A 10,996-nucleotide genomic window follows, 5' to 3' on the forward strand; every position below is an offset into this window, starting at 1 on the left:
ATGGAGTCCTCAGAGTGGGCGGACATCTTGGAGGAGCTGCTGTGCCACCTGGGGCTGGACATCCAGTTGTCCTGTATAAAGCCATACATGTAGCAATATTGATTCTGTGTTTCATTTACCGTCTGCTTGGTCCAACAGAAAGAAATCACATGTTGTCCAGACTGTGTCAGAGATGCTGGATAATCAGTGCAAACTCTGCTGCCAAAAGGATCCTGTTTGACTGTGTCACCTGCAGAAGAAATGGAGGAAAACTTCTGGAACAAACGATGACTGAGGAAAAGGTACCACCAGACAAATCTCCATTCACAGATGTTGGAGTTGATGGTGGTGTTCATTTGAAAGTGGTTCATGTTCTGGATGCCACTTATGTAATCAGAAGATTCATCAGCAGGAGTGGTCCAGTTTCTTCCATCAGGCTAAAGGATGAAACACTGTAAACAGTTTTCTGTGAAGCTGAAGCCATTCTGAATGAAAGACCCAACATTTCTGTCTCTGATCCAAATCACATCCTGATGAACAAACCTGTTCTGCCACAAGATGGATCTGAGTATCTCCCCTCAATGCAGGAAAAGCAAAAGTGGATGAGACGGAGAAGAAACGTCTCTCCTGGAGACATCGTCTTCACTGCAGATGCTACAGCAGCCAGAAGATGTTGGCAGGTGGAGAGAGTCCTGGCAGTCAAAGCTGATGCACAAGGCCTGGTTCATCATTAAGAAAATGAAGAACCAGAAGAATTATTTGTCTTTGCATTAATATAGTTTGAGGTTGTTGTTAAAATAGCTCCTTTAGTGAAAGATGTAATTGTGATTTTTAATGCACAATTAGGGGCTGGAGTGTAGGAGCCATTTTCCCCTTTTTTCTTTTGGTTAAATCTTAGAATTTAAATTGTTTTATTCTTATTGTTTATTTCCTAGTTGATTTATCATTAGAATTTTTGTTTAATTTGCCGTTTAGAATAAGTTCTTTGATTAGGAATTCACTTAATTAGTTAATTAATTTCAGGTTGGGATGTGGGTATTTCACGGTATAAATAGGTGGGTCTTAGGTAGCATATTATGCACGTGGGTGGTCATAAGGTTTTTTACCAGCCTACAGAATCAGACAATAAGTCACATCGGTTTTTATTGTCAGTCAGAGAGCAGGTGCAGGAATAGGAGCAGAAGCCTGTAACCTTTTACCTGATCTACAAAGAATAAAACCAAAGAACTATATTTTGACTTTTGATCCTTTTTTTGCTGCGTAAACCAGAATCCACGGTGCATCAGGTGACTATTTGAGTTTGATTCACCTTTTCTTTAGATCACCATCGAGTTTTGAGTTTTTTGATTTTTGAATTTAAGTTTAGAGACAAATGGTCACTACAATATCATTATATTAAGTCTATGCCCACAACAACCGGAAACTTTTCTCGCTCTTCTTCCTCCCTGCGCCTACATGTTGCTCTCTGCTGCCCCCTAGGGAAGAGAGGGGGCAGCAGAGAAAGACTGGGCCTGTAAGAGCAGGTTTTTGTTTTTACTGACGGCAATCTGAGTCATGTGACTAAACCTTTAATAGTCACATAACATGTGAAATAGAAATATGATGTAGATATATAGCAATAGATATCTATATCTTCAATACAGTATTTATATATGGTCTTTGAATGCAGGTCATCTGTGATAATTGAGCCACTTTGTCTTTTTGTTGCCTTGTCAATATTTGTAAAAACAAAAAAGAAAAAATTCTATTAGTTTATTAAATGTATAACTATTTACTCATATAATGTATAATCTTTTAATGACTTAGTTTAATTGAGGTGCTTTGAAAATTATTAAACTTTAAGACTTAAAAATGAAAAAACACACTCAAATACTGTAGGTAATAAGGCCTGTCCGTCGCCTGCACCTGATTGGCTCAGCTGGTCATTGATGACGGGATCCTCGTATTTCAAACTCAAAGCCCGAATCACACGTCACAGATAGACGTCAATGACCGCCTGATGCAAAGTCCTTGAATGTAAGCCTTATGCGATCATTTGGTCACTAATCATTTTCTTTGTCTTGCAGGTAAATACTTGTTAAAAAAAAAAAAAAAAAAAACAAAAGCCATTAAAGATAGGTTATGCTTTGTTAATGGTCGAGCATCACAATGCAGGATGAAAAGAGAATTTTTAGTCCAGGTCTTTATTTAAAGTCCTGCATGAAAAGGAGATTGTGTGCAATACATATAAATATACTAATATAATGTATATTAACTTTAGACATTATATAAGTATTATTAACCACTTATATCGTGTATAATTTCTTTGTATAATCTGTTAATGACTTATTTTAATTGAAATGCGTCATTTGGATCATTATTAAACTTTAAGACTAAAAAAATGAAATCCTCCATTCAAATACTGTACGTAATAAGGCCTGTGCGTCACCTGAGGCTGATTGGCTCAGCTGGTCATTGGTGACGTAATCCTCGGATTTCAAACTCAAAGCCCGAATCACACGTCACAGAGTGACGTCAATGACCGCCTGATGCAGAGTCCTTGAATGTAAGCCTTCTGCGATCATTTGGTCACTAATCATTTTCTTGGATCGCTTGTAAATGCTTGTAAGCGCCATTAAGGATAGGTTATCCTTCCTTAATTTATGAGCATCACGATGCGGTATGAAAAGAGAATTTTTAGTCCGGGTCTTTATTTAAAGGCCTGTATGAAAAGGAGGATGTGTGGCTCTGATTGGCTCAGCTGGTCACTGTATTTACTGACGGCAATCTGTATCATGTGACTATATTGAATATATGATATATAGATATATAATGTCATGTCATGAATCTTTATGACATAAAATGTGATATATTAGATATTGATATGTAGAAATAGATATTTAAATCTACATCACAGACTTTTGACAGTCTTTTTAATTTAGAGCTTCTGTGATAATTTGGTACCTTTGTCTTTCATTTGTTGTGTCAATATTTGTAAAAACAAAAACCCAAATATTTGAACAGCTTATAAAATGTGTCATTATATTACAAAAAAAATGTAATTAGTCCAGGTCTTTATTTAAAGGCCTTCGACTCTTTCAGATGGACTTTTGTGCTTTTTGTTTTAAATAATGTTTCTTTGGTTTCTTGAGAAGCATTTGCCTTTAAAACTAAGTAAAAAAATATCACTAATAGTGTGAGTCATGGGCTGCACAGTGGCGCAGTAGGTAGCATTGTCGCCTTGCAGCAAGAAGGTTTTGTGTTTGATTCCCGGCCCGGGGTCTTTCTGCATGGAGTTTGCATGTTTTCCCTGTGCATGGTGGGTTCTCTCTGGGTACTCCTGCTTCCTCCCACAGTCCAAAAAGGTTAATTGGTTTCTCTAAATTGTCCCTAGGTGTGTGTACATGGTCGGTTTCCTGTCTGTCTCTGTGTTGCCCTGCGACAGACTGGCAACCTGTCCAGGGTGACCCCGCCTCTCGCCCGTAATGCTAGCTGGAGATAGGCACCAGCAACCCTCCCGACCCCACTAGGGACAAGGGTGTTAGAAAATGGATGGATGGGTCAGTCTACAGTCTAAATTTATTTTTTGTCTGATGGTTATGACAAAGTTCTGGGTCAGGTACATTAAAAATATAATTTTCAAAAAAATGTTGCAACTGAGAACCTGCACCTTAGCATGTTTACATTTTCAAAACATTATTTGTCATGTTTGAGTACAAAAGCTTGAGGAAGAATTATATTTTGGTTGAGGGGGGGGATTTAAACCCATTTTGTTCCACTTCTCAAGAATCATTGACGACATTTAATTTTCCTTGTGGATCAATAAAGTATTTTTGAATTGAATTTGGAATTTGAATTTTTTTTTCCAATCCAGGCTTCACAACAGAGAGAAGTTTTTCCATTTGGAGATCCGAAACTGGCATAGTTAAGAATGAAAGCTGAAATATAAGGTCGCATCAGTTGCGCAAGTTTTAAAAATGACATTGTGTACTTAGACTGATTGGCCAGTAGGTGGCAGCATACGGAGTGTTAAACAAGACAACGCGATACTTGCAGCGCGTGCGTTCGTCAATGGAAGTCATGGAAACGACATTAGCGTTCTCAACCCTATAAATGACGCTGACCTTCTGAATTCTTCCCCTTTGCGACGGGACTTTTGAGAGAGACGCCTGAAGAAGCATTTGAAGCCTCGGAAGGATTGAGCTTGTCGAGAAGTCTGCTAGCAAAACTTTCTAAAGAAGCATTTGCTGAAATACGCACTTGCTGAAGAATCCTGTGATACAACAAACCTGCGAAAGACGGTTCCTGGCCAGAAGAAGCACCAGCAGGGAGATCGGCTGGAAGGTTAAAATCATTATTTTACTATTTTAAATAAACGAAAGAAAGTTATTACAAAGATATTAGTGACTTATTTTGTTTATTTTGTGTCTGTGTGTGTGTTTTAAAGAAATACTGACTGCTGTTGAAAATAAAGACAAGTAGCATTCTTTACTAGCATAGATTGTTCTTAACTAATGAGCCTTTTCTTAACTGAATTTCGCTGGAAATGTCATGAAAGTTCCAACTGTGGTGTAGTGATTTAAGAAATATGTGTATTTTACATAATTATAGTCAAATTAGTTAAATTAATGTCAAATTTCTGTAAAATTAGCTTGTTTCTTGACCGTTATTTTTTGAAAAATGCTGTGATAAACACTCAGTTTCCATGGATACGCTAAATGAAATACCTTAAATATTTAATACTATTTTTAATGGTATTTACGTTTATAAGAGCGTAGATTTTAATTGTTTAGTTTCATTATTTTTTCAAGATAGGGACATGTTGATATATTTATTTTATTTTATTTTTTAGCATAGCCTGGAAACATGGGTGAATTGATTTGAAAAAAAAAACAACTAAATCTAATCTAAGAGTATCAGGTTTGATGACATTGGTGTCCAATTCTTTGACATTTTGATGACTTCTTTGAAATATATAGCTGTAATAGTTCTCTTTGTCTTTGTGGGTTGAAACAAATTTGTGAGCTAATTTAAATTGTTTAGTGACTAAAGTGTTAGCATATTGGCATTTGTGGATAAATGTCTTGGATAATAACACTTATTAAAAATACTTTTACTGGTTTGAAAAAAACAGTCAGATTTCTGTCCAATTCTTGGCCTTTATTATTATTATTTTTTTTAAAAATGCCCTGACAAACATACTTGGTTTCCATGGTAATCACATTAGATGTGATGATTTATTAGGACACTTGAGGACACTTAACATAACATTTCCATTCATGCAGCCTTCACACACTGATGATAATAAGCTAATGGACTGTAGCCACAGATTTTGTATCATGTCAGCAATAAACTCCAGCTAAAGGTGGGAGAAGTGTCTTGCTCAAGGACGAAACGACAGAGGCGGCCATTGCAGGGCAAACGCCTACCACTGTTGCCCCAGTAATAAGCATTATAAGTCTGTGTGTACGTTAATGACTGACCATTAATAGGTAATGAAGTGTGTATAGTCGTAGTGATCATCAATCAAAGCTGATTTTCACATAGAAAATAACAATTTCTTTGTGAAAATCAGCATTGATGACTTTGGAGTCCAATTCTTGGTAAACTGGATACGTTGGTGACATTATTTTAAATGACTACAATAAAAAATTAAGAAACACTTTGCAGACATGTGCCTTCTCCTATCTATTGATCAACTTTAATATGTGTGTTTAGTTTTCCTACATGGGTGAACTGATTTTAAAAGAAAAACATCTTTACAGAACAATCAATGTGTGCCTGTTGATGTCACAAAGTAACTAAATTATTTAGTTTATTTTATGTACTTAAGACCAGAAAAACAATGTTTTTCTCCATTGCATTTTAGTGACATATCACTAAAATGAATGTTAACAGTGAACATTAAAATTCATTAGAAAAACAATGATCTCGGTTTCAGTTGTGATTCATTTGTTAGTTAAAGTTTTTACACTGCTTATGTGGTTTAAAAAGTTATTTCTGGTTTTAGAAGATCTGTTTTGTTTTATTCAGATCTTTGGAATAAGAAGTCAGAGCCTGGTGCAGGTTTCAGAAAATGCCTCAAAAACACATTTGGTTTATTATTTTAATTATTTTGTCTGGCTTATCTCCAGACAAAATACAACGGCCATTTTAACACTGGACATGGATTTCTAAACCAAATAAACAGTTTCATTTTCTGTAGGAGCTCCTGGAAACGGAGGAAAGGCCACTTATGTTGGCCTGTTTATTTAAAAGGTGTACATCTATAAAACTTTTAATTTTATAGGTGTACATTTCTGCTGTTGGCTATATGTGGGAGTATGAAGGCAGTACTGATGGGGCGTCAGAGTAGCTGTGGCTGTGATTGTGAAAAATTGTGGAGCTCAAACGAATTTAGCTTGATTAGCTACAATTAAGATTTTGGTAATTTACAAATGCTATTGGAAATATATATATTTTAAACTTTGATACTTTTAAAGTGTTAAAGTTGTGTAAGCAGTGACTTAAGTAAAATAGTAATGAATGGATCACGTATCGTATCCCTGGCTATTATTAAGAATGATCAAATGTACCTGTAGCATCAAAGATTTGTGAGGATGGGTTGTTATAGAAGGTTAAACTGAGTAACTTGATGCTTTATTTTATTCACACTAATGGCACTAATGGTGTTTCATTAGCTATTAAAAAGTCCTAAACGCAGTGTATAGCTCTTTAATTTGTGTTTCCAAATGTTTAAGAGTTTATGGCTAGGGATGAATTACCAATAAGTCTAAATTTGATTTGTTGTATTTAATAATTGATTGGTACCAAGATGAAGCTGCAAGTTTGTTTGTCTGAGTGTTGATGGTCTATAGATGTTTGATCCTTGAGTTTTAGAGTGTGTTCTGGTTTTTATGTGAAATTGTGTTTTTTGCTGTTTTTTGTGACTAAAGACAAGCTTTATTTATTTTATCTCTTAATTCCCGTTCTTCTTGTATAATCACATCTGGCGTTGCAATAATATTGTTAATGAAATATATTCAAGAAAAACAAACACATTCACAAACCTGGGTTATTGTACTGTTGGTATTTCAGTGTTCCCTCTAAACATTGCTTTGGACTTTTGTGAAGGCCAAGATACTGAATTATAGCTGTTTCTGCTTTGTTTTTTCCTTTACAGCCCACACCATGGCGCTTCCAGGAGATGGATCCCCAACGTTGGAGGGACATCCAGACAACGGTAAGGAACACGGTAAGGTGTGGTTAAATGAAGCCGACGTGGTTTCTGAAGACCATGGAGAGGAGTTGAGGTATAGTTCAGCTCTGCAGTCTGTGGACTGTTCTACCAGCTCCATTGGAGACGAGGTCGGTAATGAAGACCAGGATGACTTGTGTCCAGAGAAGTCCAGACCTATCGGTACCCTGCAACATCATCAGGTAGGTTTGGAAGAGAAGGAGGCTTCTTTGACTTCCAGACGCGCCAGAAGAATAACAAATATGGTGTATGCTGCGAAGGAGGAAGACCCACCGTCAAAGCTTAGTTTTGGTACCGTGCTTCCTTCCAGCTTTAATTTCACATCTGGACTTGACAAACAGGAAGAGCCAATTTTGCGTCCAGAGGACTCCAGACCAGTCTGTATCTCGCAACACCCTCTGGGAGGCTGGAAAAATTTAGTGGCTTCTTTGACTTTTGGTCGCGCCAGGAGAGCTACAAAGAAGGTGGAAGCTGCAAAGGCGGACGACCCAAAGCCTTGTCAGCAGGTAGGTCTGAAAGAAGACGCGGCTCATGTGACATCTGTGACTGGCATAAACGGAAAGAGGACAAAGGACAGTGATGCTGAAGAGCAGCCCCCAGCCAAGAGGATCAGGGAGAACCAAGCTGATGATGAGCTCCCCTCCAAGAGGACCAGGGACACTGTTGCTAAAGAGGAGCCCCCTGCCAAGAGGACCAAGATTGGTCTTCCTCCAAGTGGTGATCTCTTTTCAGCTTTTCGGGGACGTCCTCTTGCTGAAAAGAACCTCCGTGCCAAGAGGACCAGGGACAGTGTCGCTAAAGAGGAGCCCCCTGCCAAGAGGACCAGGGACAGTGTTGCTAACATGTTGAAATCGTCTAAGGATGCTGGACTGTCACCCCCCGTCCTCAGTCCCTCACCATTGACGCACTGTGAAGATCCCATTTTGTCACCCCGTGTTTTCAGACCCCCACCAAGGATGCCATGTGACATGGAAGAGGAACCAAAACCTTCAACATCTAGTGGAATTACAGCAGGAGAGAGTTCCAGACACGTGTTGTTTAGACCTCGCTACGTCCTGTCAAGTGACTCTGAGTAGATTGGAATCCTTTAAATCTGAAGACCTATTTGGGAAGTCACATAAGAACATCATCATTTCTCTTTGGTCTCTTTGGTTCTTTATTAAAGCCAATGGGTTTCTAGCAAGCCAGAGGAAGCCTTAGGTAGCTCCTTGCACCGGGGCTTTTCTTCATCCTGCTGCTAGATTTAGTATTTTAGATGGTAAAGTTCTGGCAGGACTGAGGAAGCCTTAGGTAGCTCCTTGCGCCGGGGTTTTCTTCATCTTTGCGTTTTCCTCTCTACTCCCCCGTGTTTCAGGTGTAACAGTGGTGCTTCGCTACACAGTGCTCTCCTGTATAGTAAATTATTCTTTCCTGTTCCTCTACTAATCCACTCTCCAAGTTTTTAATGTTTCAGGTTGTAGCTGCTCATCGCTGGATCCTTTCGTCGTTGTCCATGTGGTTCCTGCCTTCTGGATCTCTTGTCTTTCACGCTGCTTGTAAGTTTTGCATTCCACTTTCACATGATGCTGCTTCCCTCCTGCTGGTGGCAGATAGATCTCTGATTCTCTGATCATCCCAGGTTGGATCTCATCAGCCTGTAAACCTCCTCATTCAACACCACCAGTCAGATGGAGGAAGATAAGAGAACCCAGTTGAAAAAAAATGTAAGGACATGCAGTTTCAATCAACAAAAAATGTTCAGCATTCAAATCTATTTCCTATTTTCTGCTGTACTTTCTCCTCACTGACACTTTTGTTTTGTGTGATTTGTTTTTATTGAGTCCTTTCATAACATTAGAGCTTTGATGAGCTTTGTGCTGATGGAAGGAGGATCAGGAATAGAGCAGAGGACCTGCTGATCTACTGGTTCTAGTAGATTTTAGAAATGGTGAGGACATGACTATGAATTGATCAGAACGTCTGATTCAGTTATCTCTTATTTAGACTGAAGTGAAGGAATGTGTGTCTGATCATGTGTTGATTCTCCAGCATCAGTGAGACGAGACAACAGCACTGGACCAATCAGGAGAGAGAAGACACAGAGGACTGAGGGGACACAGAAAACCCTGCTGAAAGTCCATTGAAGAAGATTCCTGAGTACACAGGGGGACAGCTGAGGACACAGAATAAAGAGACAGATCATGTGAAGTAGGTCCTTCAATAACAAAACAAGCATTACCATAAAATCTTATGTTGAAATTTCACCTGTTTATCAGTCAGACGTTGAATATTAAATAATTTTAGAAACATTGGTTGGTTTCTGACCCCAGATTCAGAGTCTGCAGATCAATAATGTGTCTGATCATCCCAGGTTGGATCTCCTCAGCCTGTAAACCTCCACCTTCAACACCACCAGTAAGGTGGAGGTAGATAAGAGAACCCAGTTGACGAAAAAAGTAAGAAAACTTATTTTTACCCGGCTAACAATTTTAAATATGGATGAAATTGAAATCAAATGTTCAAACTTTTTCTTTTTTCTCGTTAGATGTATATTGTTTTTTTTTTAACTTTGTTGTCTTTTCTCTTTATTTCATTTCTCTGTCAACTCATGTCACATGACCTGAGTTGACCAACAATAAAGAAGAAGACCTGCTGCAGCTGCTGATCCATTGGTGTAACAGATTGTGGAAAAGGTGAGGAGATGATGACTTGATCAGAAAGTCTCTTTCAATTATGTTATTTATACAGAGATTAAGGAACGTGTGTCTGATCATGTGTTGATTCTCCAGCATCATCAGCAGCACTGGACCAATCAGGAGAGAGAAAATCTCGTCTGCTTCCTCAAGTGGGCCACCAGAGTCTCTCCAGGACCTTCATGATGTGGGTTGTCAGGGCAACTGATCTACAGTCGTTGATGACTGATGGGTGACTTTTCTTCGGTACCGGAACCAGGCATGATGTCTTCCACAACAACAGAACCTCCTCTTGGGTTGAAGAGACGCTGCCGAATCCCACAGAGGGACTCTGGGACTGACACCATCTGGACCTGCAGCCTTGTTCCGGTTCAGCCTCTCCAGCTGCCTCTTCACTGCTAGACACAGACAAGTTGGAGATGGAGGCAGCAGCGTCTCCTGATTTGGTTGAAGACAAACTGGTGGAAGCAGAAGAGTCCATGACTGAGGTGGAAGATGGAACATCTGCGGTTTGACAGGAAAGCTGTGGGACAGAGGAGGATCAGATATCAGTTTGGATGGAGACAGGAAAGGATGATGAGGAGCTTGTTCCTGGACTGAACCTGTTGAAGAATGTGTTCAGCTCATTTACTCTGTCCAGAAAATAATATTGTTAAAAAGAAAACGTCATGGTAGCATGTTTTTATGTAACAATGAGTGTGTAATGTTTGGAATGAAGAAGATATGCTGCATAATCTGATGTCATTACAAAAGAGTATTGTGACTCAGTGCAAAAACACATTTTGTTGGTTTCTGAAGAGTAAAAATTGAACAAATGTATAGATGAAGTTTATATTTCACAGTCATCACAATGCTAAAGAAAAGTCTCACAACAGTGAAAATCACTGTGTTTATTTACAAGACAGGAAGTGGATGGAAGATATTTAAAAAATTTATTATATTTCTCCGTGTCATAGGTTATTTCTATGTATTAAGATGTAATGGTGAATTTTTGGACTTATTGTTTTCTTTTTTATACTTGTGTGTAACTTTCACTTGATTTGTAAAAACACGGAAACTAATTAAGCTGATCATTGAGTAAAATAACATTGAGTTGTAAGCAAATTTAATAAAAACTTTTTTCCCATCA

General features: G+C 38.4%; 1 protein-coding gene across 8 annotated transcripts; it reads left to right on the forward strand.

Moving 5' to 3' along the window:
* Window positions 1-1,401: 1,401 nt before the first annotated feature.
* On the forward strand, window positions 1,402-10,996 carry LOC145548826 (uncharacterized). Of its 8 annotated transcripts, none has more exons than XM_081599876.1 (8): window positions 1,402-4,302; window positions 7,121-8,730; window positions 8,814-8,898; window positions 9,016-9,122; window positions 9,224-9,382; window positions 9,505-9,630; window positions 9,800-9,867; window positions 9,964-10,996. In XM_081599876.1, the coding sequence occupies exon 2, from the start codon at window positions 7,129-7,131 to the stop codon at window positions 8,269-8,271; it is 1,143 nt and encodes a 380-aa protein (XP_081456002.1). In that variant the 5' UTR covers window positions 1,402-4,302; window positions 7,121-7,128; the 3' UTR covers window positions 8,272-8,730; window positions 8,814-8,898; window positions 9,016-9,122; window positions 9,224-9,382; window positions 9,505-9,630; window positions 9,800-9,867; window positions 9,964-10,996. The 8 variants fall into 8 exon arrangements, with proteins under 8 accessions (XP_081456002.1, XP_081456009.1, XP_081455987.1 ...); XM_081599883.1 differs by having other exon boundaries at window positions 9,816-9,867; XM_081599861.1 differs by having other exon boundaries at window positions 9,546-9,630.

This window comes from Poecilia reticulata, chromosome 2 (genome assembly GCF_904066995.2).
Source record: "Poecilia reticulata chromosome 2, P_reticulata-male-v2, whole genome shotgun sequence".
Classification (NCBI taxonomy): domain Eukaryota; kingdom Metazoa; phylum Chordata; class Actinopteri; order Cyprinodontiformes; family Poeciliidae; genus Poecilia; species Poecilia reticulata.

What these genes read in the sequence shown, in the direction of transcription:
- LOC145548826 (XM_081599857.1), top strand. Translation starts at nt 7,129, where the DNA reads ATGGCGCTTCCAGGAGATGGATCCCCAACGTTGGAGGGACATCCAGAC.